A 23217-nucleotide genomic window follows, 5' to 3' on the forward strand; every position below is an offset into this window, starting at 1 on the left:
GCAGCGCCTGCAGCCAATCAAAGCCGGGGACGGGAGGAAATGGGCGGGGTCGAGCGCTGCTCCCGGTTTGGGGCAATACCGGGACGAGCACCGGTCCCGGCTGCTCCATTTCCCGCCGCGCGGTGGGAAGTGAGCTGCGGGACATCCAGGGGAACCCGGCAGATCCGCAGGTCCCTCGCCCCCGGTGCGCTCCTGGTTCCTGCCGCGCAATCGGTGCGCCTCACGGGCACGAGCGGTGGGGTCCTCCCGCCAGCAGGGGGCGCGGCGGCGGCGGGCGCTGCTTTGCTCCGCGCCCGTGCCCAGCGCGGAGTCGCCGGGAGACCGAGCGCCGCCATGGAGGCGCGCGCCGCGGGCTGCGGCCTGCTCGTATCCAGCGGGCGCGAGGGGCCGGGCGGGCGGGGGGCAGCGGTGGGGCGGGGCAGGCCGGTGGCCGGAGGTTTCCTTAACTGCGGCGCAGAGCGTTGCTGGCACGGAGGTGCGGGCCGGCCGGCGGGAGCCGTGCGTGCTCGGCCTGGAGCGGCGGGCCGGCCGCTACGGGTGAGTGCGAGCGTGGCGGGGCCCGGCTCGCCTCGGCCGGTGCCACCGCGGCGGGGCCGGGGCGGGACGCGCCGTGCCCGTGCACGGCTCGGTTCTTCGCCGAGCGGCCGCAGCCGTCGTGACTCTTGGGATCCCTGCGTGCTCCCCCGGCGGGCTCCCCTCACCCTGCGGGCTCGGACCCCTGATACCGGCGCAGCGGAGGTGCCTTCCCGACTCCCCGGTGCTCCTCCGGCAGCCAGAGCCGCTGCCATCCCGGTGTTGGCCCTGCCCCGTGGCACGGAGAGTTCAGCAGCTCTTACTTCTTCCCCGGGGTATCCGCGTCCTGCACGGTCTCACCTTCGTTGCCTTTTTCCTCCTCCTGCCCCAGAAGTTTAACGATAAAAATCAAACAGTGTCTCTGTACACACAGCTTCCGTTTGTGTGCGTCGCTGCCGGGTTTTTATAAGCCTTCCTTCTGTCTGCAGGGTCGTTATTCGCTCCCAGGAGAAAGAAAACTCTGATCCGGATTATATTCCCATCAATAGCCGTTTTAAATGTGTGCAAGGTATTGACTGCTGGGGGGAAGGTTGAGAATCCCCTGCTGTTCATCCTCAAACCTTCAATCTAATGGTGTTTCCTGAAATGCCTCCTGAGGCACAGCAGATTGAATTATTTCCTTGTGAAACAGCAAGTCACATTTTATGGCATCCCCTTGTTCCTCATCCAAGCAAGTTGTCATTCCATGTCAGCAAGCACTTGTGAGGAACTTGGCTGGCTCCAGTGTGTGTTGGGCTTGGCATCACACAGAGCCAACACATGCAGAACCTGGTTTCGGGGTCTGGAATTTGGTGTCTGTCTCTCAGAGTCTCTGCTATGCCAAGGGTTAGGAGCTGTTGCCTTTTCCTGCATGTTTACATCTAAACTTCCTAAGGTCTAGCAAGCTCTCAGCATCCCACCTGTTGGATGAGGAAGGGTTTTAGGCCTTGTCTTGGAAGAACTTAAATAGCAACAAGTGACCCTAGGGCGAATCCTTGTGAGGAGTAAAAGTCTTTTTTTCTGTATTTGCTCATTCCCTTGTGTGCAGCTCAGGGATGTTCTGTCCCTGGTCTTGCTCTGTAGAGAAGCTCTGAAGTTCCTTGTCAGGTTGGTCTTTCCCAAAGTAGCTGCACTGATAGGGAAAAACCATCCAGGTGTATGAGAACTGTGTGGTGGGAATCTCCCTGGGACACTTGTTGGGAGGTGACTGTCCAGGTTCTCTCTGCCAGAACCGTTAGGAATGTACAGATGTAAATGAGAGCTCTCTGTTCCCGTCAGGACTCTCTCATGGCTGGTAGTGTAATTAGATGAGTCCTCAATTACTGCAGCATCCAGCGTCAGCTCTACTGATCCTGCCTTTCTCTTTTCTAGAGGCAGAAGAGACTCTGCTGATTGATATAGCTACAAACAGTAAGTTTCATAAGGGCAGTGGTGTAGCTAAAGATCCTGTCAGGGAACAGTCACTGGTGCTTGTTTTGCCTTCCAGTCTTCCCCCCAGCTCTGTGTTTGTCCTCTGCTCAAACAGGATGGTTTTCCCTCTGATATTATCATCTGGCTGTGTCATGACATTCATGACACATGGGACAGGACATTGCCATGACAGACAAGGTTTGAAATGCAAATGGTCAAAATGTCTCAAATTTTTCTTCATGCTTTTAGAGCTCTTTGCAAAATTGCAGTAGAGAGGATTCCTAAAGCCAGGAGAATGTGCTGGGGATACCCCAAGCAGGGTGGGGGGACCTCAGAAGCGCAGGGAGGGTAACTTAGGTGCAGGTTTCCATCACAAGCAGCACCTGGAAGCTGGGTGGGAAGCCTGGGGGCTCTGAGGCAGCCTGGGCTGACTCAGTGAGTATGTTTGAAGCAGGCTGCAAGGTCAGGATCCAGGGTGAGGCGGCACCGGAGCGGCTCTTCGAGATCCCTGACGAGGAGCGCTGCTTGGGGTTCCTGTCAGAAGTGCAGAGCATACAGGAAGGTGAGCAGAGTTGCCCCTGTGCGTGTGAAATCCTCTGCCAGCAGTTTCTGACAGGGATGGGTTTTTTTCCAGCCCACCTGAAAGCATCTCTTCCTGAACCTAAGGACTCAGCCATTTGGCACCAGGTGGAGAAGAGCCTCACAGGTCTGTCTCCAGGTACAGTTGGCTTTGCTCCGGGGCCTGTGCAGTGCTGGGGTGCCCAGGGTAGGAGCTGGGTCTGGCCACGCTCCCTTGTCTGTTAATTCCTTCCTGAGTGCTATTTTCACCCTTGGTTTGTGCATGTTAAGCTCCTTCCTGCCTTGCCTTGTGGTTAGTGCCCCTTTCTCCCATTTCCAGTTGATGTATTCCTACTGCCATTTGGTTTTTTGCTTTCTGTGAAGTTACATTTTTTTCCTTCTTGATCTGAGCTCTTTCAGGTTGTTTCTCAGGGTGTTTTTCTTGGATTTTTCATTACAGGAGCACTGGGGTTTGAGGATGACTTCAACACGCTGAGCCTAGAAGAGAAAAGGAACATGCAGAACCACCAGACGGGATCTCGACGGGAACCCCCGCCTCCTCCTGTCCCTCACAATAAGCAGTAAGTAATGTAGGGGATCTGTTCCCTTTTTTACTTTTCTTCCTAGACAGCAGAACTAGTTATAGTGCTGCTCTTGCTTCCTTCCTAGATTTCACAGAGAGAGAGAAGGCGCATCCAGAGACCAGCCCAAGGTGACAAACACGATGCGCAAGATGTTTTTGCCCAGCACACAGTCGGGGCAGAGAGAGGGACTCATCAAACATGTGCTGGCCAAGAGGGAGAAGGCCTACATCAACCTGCACAACTTCAGGTGAGAGCTGGGAGGGAAGGACAGAGCTGTGGAATCTCTCCTTTGAGCCTGGATCTCACTCAGATTGGACCCTGGCAGCTGGTGATGGGTTGCAGCTCAGGTGGCCAGTGAGGATGGTACAACCAAAAGTCTTGTGTCCATGGAGCAGCTGCTGCTTTTGTGTTATCTCTGTGTATGTCAGATCTCCTGAGCCTTGGTAAGGCTGGAGCAGATGGGCAGAAAGAGTGAAGACAGATGTCCCACCATAGTGTCGTGGTGTTGCCCCTCATGAAGTGATGTTAAAAGAGCCAGATGTTTGCTGGTGGAATGCCCTACTCCACTCTGAGAGCAGTGTCACTGGGAGGGAGCCAAGCCTGGGAGAATCTTTGAGGAGCAGCTGAGGGAGCAGGGAAGCCTCAGCCTTGAGAAGAGGAGAATCAGGGTGACTTTTTGGCTCTCCCCAGCTCCCTGACAGGAGGGGGCAGCCAGGGGGGTCGGGCTCTGCTCCCAGGGAGCAAGGGAGAGTACAAGAGGAAATGGCCTCAGAGTGCACTAGGAAAGGTTCAGGTTGGACACCAGGAGGAATTTCTTCACGGGAAGGGTGGTCAGGCAGGTCTGGAGTCCCCATCTCTGGAGGTGTGCAAGGAATGCCTGGACATGGCACTCAGAGCTCTGGGCTGGGTGACAAGGTGGGGACTGGACACAGCTTGGACTCAATGATCCTGAAGGTCTTTTCCAACCTCCGTGATTCTGTGACTTTCAGTTCCCCCATGGCAGCCATTGCTCCATGCAGGGACAGCTCATGGTGCACGCTTCCAGCCAGAGCACTGCTGTGCTGCTGTGGTTTGCATTGTGTTTTTAACAGCTCGGCTGTGTTTGTGTTGTAGGTTCTTTGTGGGTACATGGAATGTGAATGGGCAGTCTCCTGACAGCTTCTTGAGCCCATGGCTGGTGTATGACATGGAGCCTCCAGACTTCTACTGCATTGGGTGAGCAGCTGGGGGATCCAGGAGGGCTGGCTTGGGTTTAGGTTCCTGTCATGCTCTCAGAGGCTGCACAGAGCTGAGCTGTGTCACACAGGGGCTGTCTGAGGGCAGAAAGCCATTGGATGAGGTAGAGGATCAGGCTGAACAAAGCTAGCATGGCAATAGATTTTCCTGGAGGTATCTGCAGAGCTCGCTCGTTGTCCTCTGAAACACCTAAAGCGGTGTTTCTGAGGGAGAGGGTTGCTGGGGGCTTGGGGTAGGATCTCAAAGCCACATGGGGAAATTCTACTGCGTTATTTAGCAGGTGGCCATAAAAAGCTGTTCCTCCAAGGGCTGTTGTTGGAGGTTTCACATTTCTGTAGGAAGAGGAGGATGTGCAGGAAGGCTGGAGGTGCTAAGCTCTTGGGTTTCCAGGTTCCAGGAGCTGGACCTCAGCACGGAGGCTTTTTTCTACCTTGATTCTACGAAGGAACAGGAGTGGCTGTCTGCTGTGGAGAGGTCCCTGCACCCTAAGGCCAAATACAAGAAAGTGAGTTGTGCTCAGTGGCATGGGGGCTTGTCATGGAGCTGGCATGATGGGAAGGAAGGAAAAAGGAAAAGAGCTTCCCTTTTGCTCCCTGTCCAAGGAGCAAGGCTCGGAGAAACCAAGTGTGATACTGGGCATGCCTGGGCATCTGTCAGATGTGTCAAGTTAAATCTGGAGAGTCTGTTTCTGCACCACAGCTGTAGGAAATGTTGTCCTTTGAAGTAGAAATTTGTAAAGGTGGGGACCACAATACCTTTATCAAATAGGAGATAGGTGTAAGGGAAGCAGCAGGTTCAAATTCTCTACCTATATTACCTTCTCATCCTGTACTATAGAAGCCAGGTGTGTCCTGTGCTGGTAAATTAAATGAATATATTTTCTCTGAAGGAATGGGATGATTTATGAAGTGAAATCTTCTGGATGCTGCTGTCTTGAGTCAGAATTGCTTCAGCTGTGGCAGCAGGACTTTGTTCTGGCTGGTTTAGAGCAAGACACTGGTTTTATCTCTGCTATGACAAACCTTTCTGCTGCAGGGACCAGTCCTGAATACATGAATGGGTTTCTCTTTCTTCCTTAGCCTGTGTGTTTGCTGTCACACCCCATCCTGCTTGCTGTGAGCAGATGTTACAGGAAATGAAACAAGGAATAGAGTATCTTGCTGAACTGAGACCTATCAAGGGGAGCCAGGAGTCAGGGCCTGAACTGCAGAGGCTCCTGCTCCCTCTCCTCCCTTTGCTTCACTTTAGTTTTGGGTGAATTTCTCCCACTGTAGTGAAAGGGAGAGTGCAGGATAGGGCTGCAGGAGGGGGAAGTGGCTGAAGCTGTAGATAAGGCTTGTGGTCACCTGCAAATTCTGCTCCTGCAGGGCACACCGGGTGCTGGGCCCTTGCAGCCAAATTCTCTGCTGTCAGCTTCTTTCCTCACTCCATAGACTTAATCCCAACACATGTGAATGTTTCTGTGCATAGAGGTGAGCATGCAGACTGTGCTCAAGCAGGTGAGGCCTTGTCATTGTTTCAGAGTGGCGATGCCACTGTTTCACAGGGATGGTACCACTGTTTTGGAGGTGCAGGAAGGTCACAGACTGGGCAGTGTTGGCTTAGCACATGTAAAAGATCAGCAGCAGACCTGAGATCCCCATTGGGACAGGGCACATGAGCCCGGTGTTAGGTCTGTGGGAGCAGATATCTGCTCAGATCCAGAGAGGCCCTTTGCTTTAGGGAACAAGTATTTCCTGAGAATGAGTCAGTCTATGCAGCTCAGAGATGCTTTTTGCTACCCCATGCATCGGGCATGTCTGCCTCAGGGAAATAGGAACATCTCTGTCCATTCCCCTCTGCACTGGAGTCTGCAGTAAGCCAAGGTGGGCTCTGACTCCCACTGCAGCTGCAGCCTCAGGACAGCCCCAGCCCTGGGCCTGGCAAGGGCTGAGCCCCGAGTCACAAACTTGCTGGGCATTTATTCAGTTTCTCGTTGCCCACCCTGCTGTCGGGAGGGACCAGAGTAGGGAATGCAGTGGGCTCAGCCCCACTGGCAGCTCCTGGGCAGAAACAGATGGACCCCAAGAACCTTGCTGTTCAGGACAGGAGACCCTTTGGGTTCTGTTGTTGCAATTAGGGATTGAGTAGAGAACATGAGGAACGGGAAGAGCCAGAGCAGCAGAGCATCAGGCAGAGCAGATCAGAGCTGCATTCCCGCTGCCTCTCTGGGAATTCAGGATCCCGTTTATTTTTGCAGGTGCAAATGGTCCGCCTGGTTGGGATGATGTTGCTCATATTTGCTAAGAAGGATCATCTGAGCAATATCAGAGAGATTGTGACAGAGTCTGTGGGCACAGGAGTCATGGGAAAGATGGTGAGTCACCAAGGCCAGCTTGTTGCTTCCCTGTGTCCGTGCAAGAAGTGGCACAGTCTGGTCTTGTTCACCTGTGCCATCCCAGTCCCCTCACCTGCCACCCACTCCCCACTGGTCCCTCCTGTCCCTAGGGCAACAAGGGTGGTGTGGCCATCAGGTTCATGTTCTACAACACCACGTTCTGTGTTGTCAACTCCCACCTGGCTGCCCACGTGGAGGACTTTGAGCGTCGCAACCAGGACTACAAGGACATCTGTGCCCGGATGAGCTTCCTGATCCCCAGCTCAGACTGCCTGTCTGAGCTCAACATCATGAAGCACGAGTGAGTTGTACCCTGTGGCAGTGGTGTTGAGTAACCCCAGTCAAGTCAGAACTGCAGCAGCAGGAGGTTTCATACAGATAAGTTTTCTGGCTTAATAAAATAATTTGAAATCCTAAGGGCTGTGGTGTACTGCAGTTCCTGCAGACAGACTGGTCACCTCCTTGTTGCAGTGCCTTATGCACCTGTGCCCAGTGTCCCTCTCCTTGTGTTTGTGTATAACTTCCTTTTCAGCAGGCCTAAGCAGAATACAAATGGTTGGTATTTCTGTAATTAATACTTAAACCATTTAAAAACCAAAAATGTAGAGTGGATTAGTACAGAAAAAAAACTTACAAGATTAGATTATCCTTGATAATCCACTAATGGAAATGTTGAGGTTTGACTATAAACAGGAAGAGCTTTGGTACTAGCAAGGGGTTTAAATTTTAATCTTTAAAGGAAACCTTTATGGAGTGAAGAGTGCATCCCATGAGTCCTTCTGTAGCTGCTGATAGCAAGAAGGCTGTAGGCCTGTTTGGAAGCCTGGAGGAGCAGGGTGGGAGCAGGTGTTGGTGAGGTGTGGCTGATGGCAGGGATGGGAAACAATGTCCAGAAGGTTGTAACCTCCAGGACCCTGATTCTGCTCCTGCTAATTCTGTGTCAGGCAGTCTTGGCTCAGTAGGTGGTGCAGCAGTGGCCTGCTCTGGTTGAAGGAAAGGCAATGAAAAACCAACAGGTAAAAGCAGGGTGTAATGAGGGATAACCCTGCAGATGCCTCACCTGTCCCGCTGGCTGACGGGCTGACTTTGCTTAGTGAGCTCCACCATGGCTCTCTCCTTAACATGAGAAGAGCCTCAACACCAGCTGGATTTTGTGTGAACACTGGTCTTGCTTCATTAGAGTCAGTGCTGTTCTCTTGGAGCAACCTGGGAGGGTGGAAGGTGTCCCTGCCCAGCTGGTACAAGATGAGGTTTAATCTCATTTCCAAACCAGACCATTCCATGATTGTTTGTGTATCTTTGTTTGCAGTGTTGTTATCTGGCTGGGAGACCTGAACTACAGGCTGTGTCTGCTGGATGCCAGTGAAGTGAAGAATCTCATCAGCAAGAACGAACTTCAGAAACTGCTGACTTATGACCAGGTCGGTGAACTCGCTCACATTCACCCCGTCCCTGGGAGGTCATCTTGGTTTGGGAGGTGCCTCTGCTAGGGAGGAGCTGGCAGACATGGAGCTGGGGATGGGGTTGGAGCACAGATCTGATGAGGAGCAGCTGCAGGGGCTCAGCCTGGAGAAAAGAAGGCTCAGGGGGACCTTCTCGCTCTCTACAGCTCCCTGATAGGACGGTGCAGCCAGGTCAGGGTTGGTCTCTTCTCCCAGGTAACAACTGGGAGGACAAGAGGAAATGGCCTCAAGTTGTGCCAGGAGAGGTTCAGGTTGGATATTAGGAAAAATTTTTTAATGGAAAATGCTGTCCAGCCATGGTACAGACTGCCCAGGGCAGTGATGTCCCCATTCCTGGAGGGATTTAACAGACATGTAGAGGTGGCACATGGGGACATAGGTTAGGTGGGGCCTTGACAGTGCTGGAGGAACCATTTGATTCAGTGGTTTTGGAGGGCTTTTCCAACCTACATAATTCCATTGCACACTGCAATAAGGGTCTGGACACAGACATAGACACTGGACCCTGACAGAGCTCTGGGTGTGCTGGTTGCAACATCCCCCTAACAAAACCAAATTGTCCATACTGGGGTAACTGGGTAGCTCAGGCAGTCACTGTGTGAGTCTGTGTCTTAGTGCAGGAGTTCCCTCTACAAGCTGAACACAAGCATTTGTAACAGCAACAAAAGCTGCTGTGATCAGTGTTGTGAAAGAGGTATTGATTTGGAGCCCAAATCTGCTCAGCCAGTTTGACCTGAATTCTGTGCTGTCGCCTTCCCTGCTCGGCCCTTCCCTGCAGCACACGGAAGCTGGTGGCAGGGGAAGGGTTGCACCTGGGAACCATGAACAGCAGTGGTGCAGTGTCACCTCTGACACAGTTTAACAATAAATTTGGTTGGTTGTCCTCTGTAGCTCATTTTTGCTGTACTACAGAGCTTTGTTCAGGAAACAGCCGTAGCTTAGGTCTTACTGAGGAAGACATCCAGAAGAGGAAAGGAGCAAAGGAGGGTGGTGTCAGGTTGTCAGGCAAGTGCAATCCTGGAGGTTCTTGCTAAAATGATTGGTGGGGAGCAATTAATGATGGCAATCCTAAGCCTGAAAACTGATGAAAGCATTAGTAATTAATATTTCCCTTAACTCTTGCTTGGTGCTGCCTGCATGGTCTGGTGAGCAGTATGATGCCCATTTGTACTGGGTCTGTTTGGGAAACTTTCCACTTGTGTGTTAAAGGTGTGAGGTCTGAGAGGCAGTTTGGGGTTATCTGCGAATCCCACAGAATGGCCACAGGCCACGGTTGCTCTGCCTGTAGATCTGCTCTCTAACACTGCTGTGGCAAGGGAGGGTTTCTTGGGTTTGGTTGGGTTTGTTTTTTTTTTCCTTTTTAAAGCTTTTTTTTTTCTGCTTTAGCTGAATATTCAGCGCACTCAGAAGAAAGCATTTGCAGATTTCATGGAGGGAGATATTAAATTCATCCCCACGTATAAATATGACTCTAAAACAGATCGCTGGGACTCCAGGTACATTGGCTGCAACTGGGTGTATTTACCTATGACATGAAACACATTTTCTCGCAAAATTTGATTTCCTGCTTCTTAGAACTGTGCATACCTGTCAGTGTTATGTTTGGCCTTCCTTTCTTTCCTGCTTTCTGCAATAAGCAGCCCCTGTGTACATTGAGCAGGCACATCCCTTAAACCTCTGTAGCTGCTGATCCCGCTGGATGAAGGCAGGTGAAGTGTGAGCTCAGGTGACCCTGCACTGCGGCCTTTTTCTATTACCAGGGACAGGCAAACAGTATAAAAAAGGAATTGAAGAGCTAAGGAAACAGGCTCTCTGAGTCACCCTGTCCCCTGACTTGCACACCCACAGGGTGGTGCACTGTGATAGCAGCTGTAGTTCCTGCTTGGTGCCTCCCACAGACACGGCTGCATCTGCTACACGGGCTGCTCCAAAGGGAGAAACTCCCAAGGAGGACTTTCAAACCATGTAGTGATTGAACTTGACTTGCCATGTTTATGAATCACCACAGTAATTAATCTGAAGAAGGATAACCCAGGATTCAGGCTTCACAACATAACAGTAGTCACTGAGTAGACTTTCTGGAGTGGAAACAATAAGTGATGGATTGGATTGTCAGCAGAAAGGTCTGGCAGCACAAGAACGTCATGCAGCTTGGGTCACAGCACACATGGGTTCAGGCTGTGGTGGGCTTGACTGAGGGTTAGTTTGTTTCCTGGTGCTGGAAAGGATGGGAATTTTATCTGCTGTATTGGGAAAGGGGGAGAGAGCAGAAGAAGTAACAGAATTCAATTTGGGGTAAGTGATAGGAGTTCATGCCATCACTGCTGTGATGATGTGGGTGGAGGGAACTGCCTTGTTGGGAAGAGGAACAGCTTGGATGGCTTGATAGGATTGTTGGATTGCCCTGGTAACCTGTTTCTCTTTGTAGTGGTAAGTGTCGTGTGCCAGCGTGGTGCGATCGGATCCTTTGGAGAGGAGGGGACGTCACTCAGCTCCGGTACTGCAGCCACATGGACCTCAAGACCAGTGACCACAAGCCTGTCAGCGCCCTGTTCCGCATCGGGGTGGGTTTGTGTGTTTGTTGGGCAGGATCCCAGCGCTGCCAGGCATTCCAGGCATTGCTGTGGGAGGCGGTGACAGAGTCAGGGCAGCTCTGCTAAGGCTGTTGCAAGAGGACACATGAGCCCAGCTGAGGTGTGCCTGCCGTGGGGGCAGCACGGGAATGCCTGAGTCCTGCTGTTCCCTCCTCCACATGGAGACACAGCCGCAGCCTGGACCTGGCTGTACCTGCGTTGGATGTGTCATCTGGTTCACACCTGGATGGCTTCAGTGGAGGGTGACAGCAAATTCAGGTTTTTTGGCTCAGCAAATGAGGACACTCCATGTTTATTTTTGCTACCTCCTGCTCCCTGGGTGGCTCAGGTCACAGAATGGGTCAGGTTGGAAGCAACCACAGTGGGTTGTTGGGTCCCATCTCCCTGCTCCAGCAGGGCCATCCTAGAGCACATGGCACAGGATTGTGTCCAGGCAGTTCTGGACTCTCTCCACTGAGGGAGATTTCACAGCCTCTCTGGGAAATCCATTTCAGTGCTCTGTCACCCACACAGTGAAGTTGTTCTTCCTCGCATTCAGGTGAAACGTCTTGGGATCAGTTCCTGCCCATGCCTCTTGTGCCATTGCTGGGCCCCACAGAGCAGAGGCTGGGCCCTGCTCTGAGCCCTCCCTGCAGTCAGGAGCAGACAGAGCCCCTCTCAGCTGTGTCTCCTCTTTAGGGTGAACAGCCCCAACTCCCTCAGCCTTTCCCTGTAAGGGAGATGCTCCAGGCACTTTAGCATCTCTGTAGTTTTTGCTGGCCCCACTCCAGGGGCTCCATGTCTCTCCCGTACTGGGGAACCCAGAACCAGACACAGCACTTCAGGTGTGCCTCACCTGCGCTGAGTAGAATAGGCTGAGTCTATTCAAAGAAAAGCTTTTCTCCTTTCCCTCTGGACAATCACGAGGAATGCTGCAGCATGCCATTGTTGTCTCACACAGGTTGCCTCCAGTGGTCTCTCAGTTGTGTGACCAGTGGGCAGACAGACCCTGGTAACACCTGCAGGGATGAAATCTGTGTAAAGTTTTAGATGCAGCTTGGGACTGCGCACATGTGTGTGAACTCTCTCAGCCTTGCAGCTACAGAAGCAAGTGCTTAGAGAAATAATTCACTTCTGCAGCTCACTGATGATCAGGAGAGTTCCTGTGAAGGCCAGTCAGAAGTTTGGTTGAGTGGTTTTTGTCTCCCACAGGTGAAGGTTGTCGATGAGCAGAAGTATCGGAAGCTGTTTGAAGACATCGTTCGTATAATGGACAGGATGGAGAATGACTTTCTTCCTTCACTAGAACTGAGCAGGAGAGAGGTGAGGATGAAACTGGGATCACTGTCTCTGCCCAAGCATAGCAACCTTCAAAGTGCCAGAACTTCTTTCACAGACCTTGTTTCAATTAACTGGATTATAGAAAATTGAGCTCTATCCTTTATCTTATGGTCAGGAATTGGGTTAGCGAGGACATGTTGTCTTGGCTCTTTGGCAGAACTTCTGTGAGGAATTCTGCATTAGGTGGGCTCATCTCAGCCTCAGGGGGCCAGTGCAGAGTCTGTGGAGGGCTGGCCATGGGCCATATCCTGGCCACTAATATCACTTGATTTCTTTTTGCTCTACAGTTCGAGTTTGAGAACGTGAAGTTCCGTCAGCTGCAGAAACAGAAGTTCCAGATTACCAATAATGGGCAAGTCACCTGTCACTTCTCGTTCATCCCAAAGCTCAATGACACCCACTACTGCAAGCCATGGCTTCGGGCTGAGCCTTGTGAAGGTTACCTGGAGCCAGGTGAGTGTAGTGCTGTAGACCCCCCCATCCCATCTCCATTCAGTCCTTCCTGTCTTTCCTATGTCCCACCTTCCTTGCCATCAGTCTTGTCTGTCTGTTCTGTTGTGGCCTTTGTCCCTTCCACTGTATGTTTGTCCCCATCATCCCTTTTGGAGAGTGTCTGTGTGTTCTTGAGCACTGCAGTGTGTTGCAGATGAGAGCACAGAGATCTCCCTGGACGTGTACGTCAGCAAGGACTCAGTCACCCTGCTGAACTCTGGCGAGGATAAAATTGAGGATATTCTTGTCCTGCACCTGGACCGAGGGAAGGACTATTTCCTGACCATCAGTGGGACCTACCTGCCCAGCTGCTTTGGCACTTCACTCGAGGCCTTGTGCCGGATGAAGCGACCCATCCGAGAAGTTCCAGTCACCAAACTCATAGACCTGGTGAGTTCTGAAGTGGCTCTTCTAACCCAGAGAAGCCTGATTCCCTCCTGATTGCTCCCAAAAGCAGGAGCAGTACCTGCAGGTCGGGTTGTCTGTGCTGGCTCTGAGATGAGTGACTTCACAGAGCTTGAGGTGCTCTGTTATTCTCCCTGTCTACCACAGCCAGGGGTTTTGACAGCCTGTATTTTATTCCTTTTTTCTGGGTGGGCTCTGAATATTGTTTGATGGGATGAAAAAGTGATCCCAGCACCTCATGTTGGTGTTACTGGTGCTGGCAGGCTCAGCTGGGTGGCACTGCAGTGTCATAAGAGATGTGATTAGGGTCCTCTCATCCAAGGTATATGGGCTTCTTTTGGTTTGGTGAGTGCCTTGGAGGCCTTTTCCTTCCGGATACGTTCCCGCTGCTCAGGGGAAGGAGCAAGCAGAAGCAGAAGGACCAAAGTGTGGGGTGCTGAAGGACACAGCTCAGCAGATGAGCAATGTCACAGCCTCTCTGGCCATTTCCTCCCACACCAACCACAGTGAGAGATAATGCCTCGGGTGAGAGATAGCTCATCAGGGAGAGATCTCTCTGTGGTGCAGCAAACTGTTCCTCTTCCCAGCCTATGCCAGCCCCCAGCATCAATTTTCCTTCTCCCACAGCTCATTGTGTGCATGGAAGAGGGTGCAGTGGTGCCCTATTCACCTCTTGGTTTTTGGATACTCTCAGCTGTTTCTGGGGTTGTCCCATTTTGGGGATGTAATTCTGATTTCCAGGCTGGTTTCATTCATCTCTCCTTACTGCCTTACCTGGCCATGTTCCAGTGAGGTGCAGCAGCTCCTGAGTGCCAGTTCATGTCCCCATTCTTGTTCAGGCAGGAGAGTCCTTTCTTTCTCTCCACCTGAAAGCTCAGCCCCATTGTCTGAGGCTCTCTGCCATGTGATATCTTTCCTCTCCTCTCCTATCTCACAGTCTCACCCTTACATGAGGGTCTTTTTGTCCAGTAAGCTGCTGCTTTTCCACCTCTATAGATTTGCCAGCCTCCACTCCCATTGTTTCCACATTTTCTTATCCCTTCAGCAGTTGTCCAGTGCCTCTCCCTGCCTCTTCCAATTCCCATCTTTTATTGCAGGTATCTATTTTTCTCACAAGTCCAATATACAGAGGAGTCCATTTTATATGAGAATTTTGACTTTTTAACACACTAATCAGGCTAGGCAGGATGCAGATGGCAAGATACAGTGTTTGCCTCCTCAGGTCAAGCAACTGATCCAGGCTTCAGGCTCCTCACATTTCTGAGGATTTGGTTATTGTCAGTCTTGTTCTAGAAGTGGGTCTGGAACATTTCACTGGCCTCGTTTGCTTTTCTACCTGCTTTTTCCAGCTCAGCACCAACTTCTTGCTTGATAGAGAGGAATTTGGGCCCAGGCTCTTGGCTCTGCCTCACAGAACACAGTTAGATTTGTACGAGTCCACTGAGGCTGCTTCTCCTTCCATCTATAGATTTCCTTCTCCTGCTACTCAGTGAAACATCTAGAAATAAAGCAGGCAAAACAGTCAGCAAGGAGCACCTGCTCCAGTGTCTGCAGCAGGGACACAGCTCTCCTTATGGGCATGGGGGCATATTTTAAGTTTTTTAGTTCTGATTTTACCTGTGAGCTGAGAAATCCTTGGAATCGGAGCAAACTGAGCACTTACTGCCTGGGCCAGTGGTGCTGGGGCTGCCTGCCCTGCAAACTGGAGCATTTGGGTGCAGTTCCCTGAGTTTTGGTGCTGCTCAGGCTGTGTGAGGCTGGCAGTGTGTGTGCATTGAGAACCTTCTGCACTTACATGGGCTCATCCTTCACTGGACCAAACATCTTCCTCAGCCTGGCTAGACTTTTTCTGTCTGTTTCAGTGGAGAGAGGTCTGGAGATCCAGTCTCTGAGGGGCTGAGGTAGGTGGGTGCAGGATAGCACCGTGCAGGTGGGAGTTTGTCTGGGAATGGCTTTCCTGGTTCTCCAAGGAGGGAGACGCTGACATGGCTGCTGTCACTTGAGCACCTCTCCTTTGGGATTTCAGTATTAGTGTCTCATCCTTGATCATTTCTTGGAATCCTATTTTGGGTTTTTAAAAGCCTCTTGAAGAACCCCTGTCAGGGGCAGGTGAGTCTTGTGGAGCAGATCGTGCCGAAGGCTCAACATTAGGGAGAAATTGTTCCCTGAAAGGGTGGGGAGGCCCTGGCACTGTTTGCCCAGAGCTGCCCAATTCCTGGAAGTGTCCAAGGCCAGGTTGGAAGGGGCCTGGAGCAACCTGGGATAGTGGAAGATGTCCCTGCCCATGACAGGAGAGTGGAATGAGATGAGCTTTAAGGTCCCTCCCAACCCAAACCACTCTGTGATTCTGTGGAGAGATGAGCAGCCAGGCTCAGGCTGGGGGGTGAGGTGGACATGACTCACCCGTTACAAAACATGCAGGTGGCTGTCTGCCCTCCCAAACCTGAGAGTGTGTCCCTCCCCCTGTGCCTCAGGAGAGAAACCTGTGCCAGCTCCTGTTGGAAGCAAGCTGTTCCCAGGAAGAGGACAGTCTGTTGTGGCTCTGTTAGAACTCAGGGAGGCTCCAGAGGAAGCAGGCACTGCAGAAGCCACAGGGGACCCTGAGATGCTCCTCCCTCCTGGTGTCCCTGTGCCCTGGGAGCTGCAGCTGCTCCCAGCTCAGCTGGGCAATGCGCTGGGGCTGTTCCCACCCCAAAAGGTCAATCTGCCAGGACTCAGCATGGACAGCCTGCTTCTGTTTCCTCCTGCAGACCTATGAGCAGTGTCCAGCCAGCCCTGGCTCTACAGGGATGGCTGTTTGGGGATGCTGAGGGCTTGGCTGTGCTGCGGGAGGGCTTGGCACACTCCTCTCTGTGCAATGCTAATGCTCTTAGGCTGCAGCAGCAGCAGCCGGGTTGGAGCACAAACCCTCATTTCCCTGACTGTACCGAAAGCTGCTTAGGGGCCCTGTGAGCTCCACAGCTGCCATACACTCAGAAACACAGATTTAGCCCAGGGAACGTTTTATCTCTGGCCTGGTCACAAGGGAAGATGGCTGAAATAATGTAGGGACAGTGATTGTGACTAGGGAACTTCTTCTTGGTGGACACATCTCACCTGCCCATGGCCCAGCCAGTGAAGAGTGCTGTCTAAGCCCCTTGGAGGGCTTTCCAGAAATCCTGATGAGGCTGTGCATCATATGAGCAGGATTGTTGTTAATTGGCAGGCAAATCTCTCACCACAGGTTTAACTTTGGCCGTGTCAGCAAAATGTGTGAAGGACCTGGTGTTCAGTGGGTTCTTGTAATGCAAATTAGGCTTCTGCTTAATCACAAGAGTTGATCCGAGAGTGCTTTCTCCCTCTTAACCACACTTTTTCCTCTCCTCTCTTTGCTGCTGCTCTCAGGAAGAAGACAGCTTCTTAGAAAAGGTAACACGAGCAATTGCTGCTTGGCAGTCCGCTTCTCAGTGGTGTGTTTGTAAGGAATGGGAGCTTTTCCCTTGTTTTCTGTGGCAGAGGGAAGGGGAGGGGAGCACAGAGGGGACACGGCTGCCAGCAAAGCTTCTTAGCACAGCTGTGGGCTGGATGAGGGCATGGAGAAGCATAGAGTGACCCCAGAGCCAAGCCCAACTGCAATGTTGAAGCTCATCAAATTTGCTTTGGGAGGAAAAAAATCCCTTTCTTGATCCTAACAGCAGTGCTGGATATTCCCAAAAAAGATTGGCAGCCTTTGACATACCTCTGACCACGAGGAGGGATTCACCACAGCATGCTCTGAGACCTGTGAGAAGAGGGCTGGAGGAGGAAACTCAGGTCTTTTGTTCCTTCCATCTGGTTGTGTCCCTGTGGAGGCGAGGGAGGGCCTTGTGCAGGCGGTGGATGTTTCTGTGCCTCCTCAAGCAGTGGAGCTGGGACTGCTGCTCTGATGGCCACAATGCCCGAGCGGGATCACTGCTTCCCTTGGCACCCATGCTTGGTGCTGGAGCCAAGCAAGGCAAACTTCCTTGGGAGAGCGAGTGGGAGATGCTGGGGATGGTCATTAACTCTCCCTGCGCTGGCTCTGACATTTGTAACTTGTTCGAGCTGGTTCTGCACCAGCTTCCCAGTCTGGGGAAGTTGTTCGTCTCTGGGCTGTCTGCACAGTGGCAGAGCACAACAGGAGAGGGAAGGAATGTTTCCTCTCCAAGAGGGGATCAAGCTCGGGTGTTTAACCTCATGGAGCTAACATACTCCCTCCTGGCAGAGGAGAAGGGAGGAGTTTTGATTTTTGGGAGCATCTTGCCGTGGGAAGGACGAGGCGTGCCTCCCTTCCTCACTCGCGGCAGGAGAGGGCGCTCGGGGCCCGGCCAAGGCGCGCCCGCCTCCTCCCCCTGCTCCTCCTTCTCTTCCTTCTCGTCTGCCCCGAGGCACCTGGAGCCTTCTCCTCTTCTCTGAGCACCTGGGGTCCCCTGTAGGGGGGTCTCCACAGCTCCCCCAGTCATGCAAAGGGCTGCTCCAGCGCTTGGCTCCAGTGATGCCCTGACACAGGAGTTCTGTAGAAGAGCCTCAGCCTAGGAAGAGTGTCAACAGACCTGGGAGAGGGTCTGCAGCTCTCCCCCTTTCCCTTTTAGAGGAATTCTGTAATGCTCTTGCCTGACATGCTGCTGCCCGACCATGCCAGTGCATGTGGCTGAGCGAGACAGCTGTGCAGCCGTGACTCCTCATCTGCTGGCAGGGTCAGAGCTGGTGCTGTGCAGGGCAGAGCTGTGCTCTGTGGCAGCTGGGGCTACTGCCCGTGCCACCTGGGCTTGTGTCAGCTTGGTGTGTCTCTGGGCATAGCAGGGAAGCCGCCCCTGGCTGCTGTCAGTGGCTGTGTGTGCTGCAGGGACAGCCATGGCAGTTTTGCCTCAGCTGGTGTGAGGTGCTTTCTGTGTGGCTTTTGGACTCCTCTGCTGGTGGCGGGGTTGTGTTCCTGCTTGTGCTGGTTCCTGGGTGCTTTGGGAGTGCTGGGCATGGCTTCCTCCTTGGAGGTCACAGGAATGTGAGCAATCGTGAAGTGAGAGTAAAATCAAGCCAAGGACGTGGATCCGGTTAAAGCTTGGTGTGATGGAGACATCTGAGCCATGGAGCACGTCAGCTGCTCCACAGGAGTAAGCAGGAACTGTGACAGTGGTGGCCTGCACTCAGTGAGAGCTCTCCTTGGGAAAATGGAGGAAGAAGCTTCAGGAGTCAGGACAGTTGCAGAGCGCTGGGAGCAGCCGTGGCTGGAGCACCCGGGGGCAGGGAAGGCGTGGGCTGGGTGGGGACAGGGCTGGGCTCCCCTCGTGGCAGCTCCCCCAGCACAGGGACTGGCTGGGTCCCAGCCTCTGCTGGCTGCAGGGTGGGAGCTGGGACGGGGCCGGGGCACCGTGGGCAGCCAGAGCCACCTGCTGGGGGTCTGAGGGGGCTGGGGCTGCTGGAGAGACCGGGCAGGTTGTTCCATGGGGCAGCAGAAGGGAGAGGAGCCAGGACCTGTGGGGCAGTGGCTGGTGCTGTGGAAGTGATTCAGGGCTGGAGCACCCCAGGGTCCTGCTGCTTCCCTGTCCCAGCTTTCCCTACCAGTGACTAAGGGAGTGAGGCAGAAGGGGCTGAGGTTTCCCTGAGCCCTTGTGTGCTTTCTCCCCAGGAGAAATCCATCCTGCAGATGGGCTCCCTGGACAGTGAGGAAGCAAGTGAGGTGCCGCTGCAGGTGCCAAAGGAGATCTGGCTCTTGGTGGACCACCTATTCAAGCATGCCCTCCACCAGGTGAGAGGGAGGGTGAGGGAGGGGGCCTCTGCCACACCGGAGCTCTCGTGATGGCCTGGTTCCTCACACACACCTGGTGATCAGCTCCAGTTTGGTGTTCAGGGCAAGGCGTTTCCCTGTGCTCAAAGCACTGGCTGGGTGTCCCAGGGTTCACCATTCACTGGGAGTCACCATGTGCCTCAGCCTTTGTGGGGAAGGTGACTTACTCCATCCCTGTGCTGTTTTTGACAGGAGGACCTGTTCCAGACCCCAGGCATGCAGGAAGAGCTGGAGCAGATCATTGACTGCCTGGACACCAGCATTCCCGAGACAATCCGTATCCTTCCGTGATGGATCTCAGCTCTGCTGGGACAGTTCACTCTCGGGAGAGCTTGTCTGTCACCTTTACCTGGCAGGGGTGGGCTCCCCTTGGGCCCCCCACAACCTCTCTCAAAGTTGAATCTGTGCTGGCCAAAGCAGCCGGGAGCTCTGGAAGCTTCTGCAGGGCTGTGCCAAGTGTAGGAGCTGGGGTACTGAAGAGCATGGTCTGGAGAAGAAGCTAATGGAGCAGGGGGCTTCTGTGCAGCCAGAGGGTGGGAAATGCAGTGCGGGGTTTTTCATGGATGGGGGACAGTGGAGGAGGAGGAGGAGAGGTTAGACAGGCAGGGAACTTGTGTGACCTCCTGTGAGATGAGCATCTGGGGAGGGAGGGCATCTCTCTGCTCAGCATGACCCTTGATTCCCAGCCCTCCAGCGGGCAGTAATCACTCTGTGGCTGAAGCTCTCCTCATCTTCCTGGAGGCTCTGCCAGAGCCTGTGATCTGCTATGAGCTGTACCAGCGCTGCCTGGAGGGGTCCCACAGCAGCCGGCTGTGCCGACAGGTGCGTCTGCTGCCGGCTCAGGGCAGCTCCTGCTGCCGTGTGCTGTGCCATGCCTCTGGGCCTGCCTGGGCCCTGCTCCCTGCCTGGGGGCCCACAGTGCCTCTGGGAGAGGGGGCAGCTCTTCCAGAGAGACCCCAGGTGAGCCCTGTCTTACCCTGAGCACATGGGGAATGGGGAGGGGCCAAGCCACCCCTGGTCCCAAGGGCTTGAGCACCTGCTCAGAGCTACAATTCCTGTCCTTCATGGAGGGCTGTGCATGGCTCTTAACAGCTGGTGGGGCAGCAGGCCAGGTCAAGCATGTCCCTGAGCAGAGGGGGAAGTTTTGGGGCAGTGAGAGCTGAGATCCAACTGGAAACAAGCAGGAAGCAGCCACAGAGCACTGGGGACTTTTTCCTGGTGACACAGCTTTCCTTGAAGCAGTGTCACCCGGAGCCACAGCCCACAAGTGCCATCAGTACTAGGCTGCAGCTGTGGGTAAGTTGCTGTGGAACCCGGAGTGCCACACATAGCCAGGCTGCAGCAGTGGGAGCTGGGAGAGCTTCCTGACACCATTTCCTTGCAGGTGATCCTTCAGCTGCCAAGCTGCCACCGCAACGTGTTTCGGTACCTGATGTCCTTCCTGCGGGAGCTGCTCAAGTACTCGGAGGACAACAATGTCAGTGCTACCATGATCGGTGAGTGTGGTTCCTCTGCGGCCCTCGCTCCATCCCAGCCTCTTCTGTGCCTCCCAAGGTCTTCGTTCCTCACCAGTGACTGATTTTACCTGCCTCCACAGCTGCCCTGTTCTCCAGCCTCCTCCTGCGCCCTCCGCCCAACCTGATGGCCAGGCAGAGCCAGCAGGACCGCCAGCGTGCCATCAACTTCCTCTACAGCTTCCTGCTCAGCGGGGACGAGGAGTGACTCGTGCCGTGTGCCAAAGGCGGGCCCGCGCTCCGGCCGGGCCTCTGACAGCTGCGAGGGGTAAAGGCTCGAAGCTCTCCAAGTGCCGTGTTTACAGTGGGAAGGGACAGTTCCCCCTCCTTGCCACGCCATGCCCCACGCTGCAGAGGACCTGCACGCTCATTGCACTGCCATCCACCTCTGGAGCCTCCGGCTTCCCCTGGGAGCCAGGTGGATCTGTCGATACCCGAGCACTGTGCCAGCGCCCATCGTCCCGTGGCAGTATCACCAATTCCCAGGTCACGCTTCTCTCTGTGTCACCTCCATCTCCCAAGAGCTGCTGTAGAGAGGAAGGTGGGGATGGCTGGTGCTCTTGGAGGCTGTGGCACTCTACGTCCCTCCAGTGCCAGGTATGTGTGCTGGTGTGTACATCACCCCAGACTGCTGTGGGACATGTGCCACCCTCTGCCACACAGCCGTGCCAGCCCCGATGCCATCACTGTGCTATGGACCGTGCTGACCCAGGAAGGTTGTTTGGACATTTGGCCTCTCCCCTTCAGCATGGCCTTTCCCCTCTCCCCTCCCTCCCAGGGCACAGGGCCTCAGCACACAAGTCTGTCCCTGCACCCCCCACTCTGCCCTCACTTTCCTCTCCCTTCCCTGCCCCAGCTTCCCCCAAGGACACAGGATGGTGGGTGGCTCACAGTGACCAGGGTCAGGTAGAGCCATGAGCTGCCCTCTGCTCCTCCTGGGCTGTCCCGTGCATTTGGAGCAGGATGGGACCCCTGTTCCTCTCACCCAGCCCACAGTGTGGAGGTAGGACAGGCTGGGTCACCAGGTGCCTCTAGATGGAGTCCATTGTCTCCTTCCTGGGGTGCTAGCAGAGGGTGTTGGTTTTGGGGGAGTGAAAGGAGCCACAAATGCTCCTCAGGGGCCAGAGAAGCAGCTGGGGGGGCTGTGCATGGGAGCTGCTGTGCAAGGGTCACAGCTGGCTGAGGGGACAGCCCTGGAGCTGGTGACTGAGGGTGCAAGAGTGGCCTGTCCCACTGAAACACTAAGGCCTGTGGGGCCATGTGGCCTCAGGTGAGGGAGGCCAAAGCCAAGGGGAGGAGGTTGTGGTCACAGGGCCCCTGCCGGTGCCTGGGCTCACCCTGTGGTCCCCATGCACTGGCCGAGCTGCTGCAGGCTCCCCTCCCTTTTGCCTTTTTCTTATCCTTAAAATTTTTAAATTACATAATTTATTGGGAAACTGTTCGTTCCAAATAAACCTTCATTGTGCAAGGCCTGGGGGCTGTGCAGGCACACCTGCCCTTCCTCATGCAGTTCTGCACTGTCATAGAGCCCTGCCTGGAGCTCCAGGCTCACTCTGGGGACAGCTGAGGGCTGGGCTCTCCCCCAGCCATTTCAGGAGTGTGCTGGGCACAGCTGGAGACAGTGGCACAAGGTCCCATGCCGCTGGTTCCTGCTGGTTGAGCTCCTGAGTGCGCCCCTGATGTGCTGGCACTGCAGCCCAGTGCCCGTCCCACAGTGGGTGGTGGCATGTGCCCCTCCAGGGAGGAGGTGGCGCTGGGTGCAGCAGGGTGCTGGTGCCCGTGTGTGGCACAGGGCTTTGGCAGCCCAGAGCAGCGATGCCTGTGTGCCCAAGGCCCTGCTGGGCCAGCGAGGGCAGCGTGCTGGAGAAACCCGCACGTCCTGCTGCAGGAAATGGCGGCCGGTGTCATCTCCATCTGCTTCCTGCCGGCTCCTTGGGAGCAGGGCTGTGCCTGGCAGCTGCTCCCGTGCTGTCACCGAGGTGACCAGCGCTAGGTGCCGGCATTGTTCCCGCGGCCACCGCATTCCTGCCACTGCCGGCGGAAATGCCGGAGCGAGAGGGAAGCTCTGATGCTCCCTGGGGATGGGACAGAGCCTGGGCCTGCCCGTCCTCCTCCTCAGGAGGATGCAGAGATCCTTGTAGGGGACCCTGGAGGATGTTGGGGTGCAGCTCCGGGGGTCTCACTCATGCATCAGCCCACCATGAACATGGGCACTGAGGGATGCTGGTGGTACCCAGGTAGTGGTGCTGGAGGAGCTGGTGCTGTCCCACAGCCACACTAAACATCCCTTGCCAGCCCTAGGTGGGCAGTGAGCTCTCCTGTCCCCCCTGGGGACATCGAGAGGTCCCCAAGGAGCGCAGGGCTCAGCGCTCTCCCTGTGCCCCTGGCATCCCTCTTTTCTCGCTTAGTGAGCTGCGACCTGGCAGAGCCCATCTTTGCCCTGCCAGGACAGACCCTGCTTGCACAGCAGGTGGGACAGGACTGCCCCGTGCCTCTGCCCGTGTCCCCAGCACTGCCCCTGTGCCCACTGCCCACTCTGCCCCACTCCCGTTGCAGTACAGGAGCTCTGGCAGTGCCGTGGCACACGAGGCGCAGGGAGCACGGCCGAGCTCAGCAGCTCCCACCTGCCTGTGGGCAGCCAGCCAGGCCAGGAAGAGCCAGAGATTCCTTAGGTCTCCCGGCCCAGAAGCCTTTTCCTCCTTCCAGGCTGGCCACAGCCCAGCCAGGAGGTGCTCCCTGGCCTCCTCCTTTCAGGCTGGTGCAGGAGGGCTGGGGTCAGGGCCCAGCTGTGCCGCCCCTGGCCGCAGCCCAAGCACTTGGGGCTGGGCAATGCCTGGGGGACGTGGGACATCTCTGCCTTGCTGCCATGGCCACAGCAGTTCCTCCAAGGGTCTGCTGGGCCCCCCACTGCCAGTCCTGCCCGTGCCCAG

General features: G+C 54.7%; 1 protein-coding gene across 5 annotated transcripts; it reads left to right on the forward strand.

Moving 5' to 3' along the window:
• Positions 1-104: 104 nt before the first annotated feature.
• Positions 105-21776, forward strand: OCRL (OCRL inositol polyphosphate-5-phosphatase). 5 transcript variants are annotated; one of them, XM_064712932.1, is made up of 24 exons: positions 232-366; positions 458-537; positions 1002-1081; positions 1924-1962; positions 2414-2524; positions 2597-2680; positions 2981-3101; positions 3190-3351; positions 4218-4319; positions 4731-4845; positions 6580-6696; positions 6828-7018; positions 8027-8138; positions 9567-9676; positions 10609-10744; positions 11966-12076; positions 12382-12547; positions 12741-12976; positions 16376-16399; positions 18615-18734; positions 18966-19050; positions 19468-19595; positions 20158-20269; positions 20371-21776. In XM_064712932.1, the coding sequence occupies exons 1-24, from the start codon at positions 334-336 to the stop codon at positions 20493-20495; spliced, it is 2700 nt and encodes an 899-aa protein (XP_064569002.1). In that variant the 5' UTR covers positions 232-333; the 3' UTR covers positions 20496-21776. The 5 variants fall into 5 exon arrangements, with proteins under 5 accessions (XP_064569005.1, XP_064569006.1, XP_064569002.1 ...); XM_064712934.1 differs by having other exon boundaries at positions 2597-2668; XM_064712933.1 differs by having other exon boundaries at positions 2417-2524.
• Positions 21777-23217: the final 1441 nt, after the last annotated feature.

Source organism: Zonotrichia leucophrys, chromosome 4A, assembly GCF_028769735.1.
Source record: "Zonotrichia leucophrys gambelii isolate GWCS_2022_RI chromosome 4A, RI_Zleu_2.0, whole genome shotgun sequence".
Taxonomy (NCBI): domain Eukaryota; kingdom Metazoa; phylum Chordata; class Aves; order Passeriformes; family Passerellidae; genus Zonotrichia; species Zonotrichia leucophrys.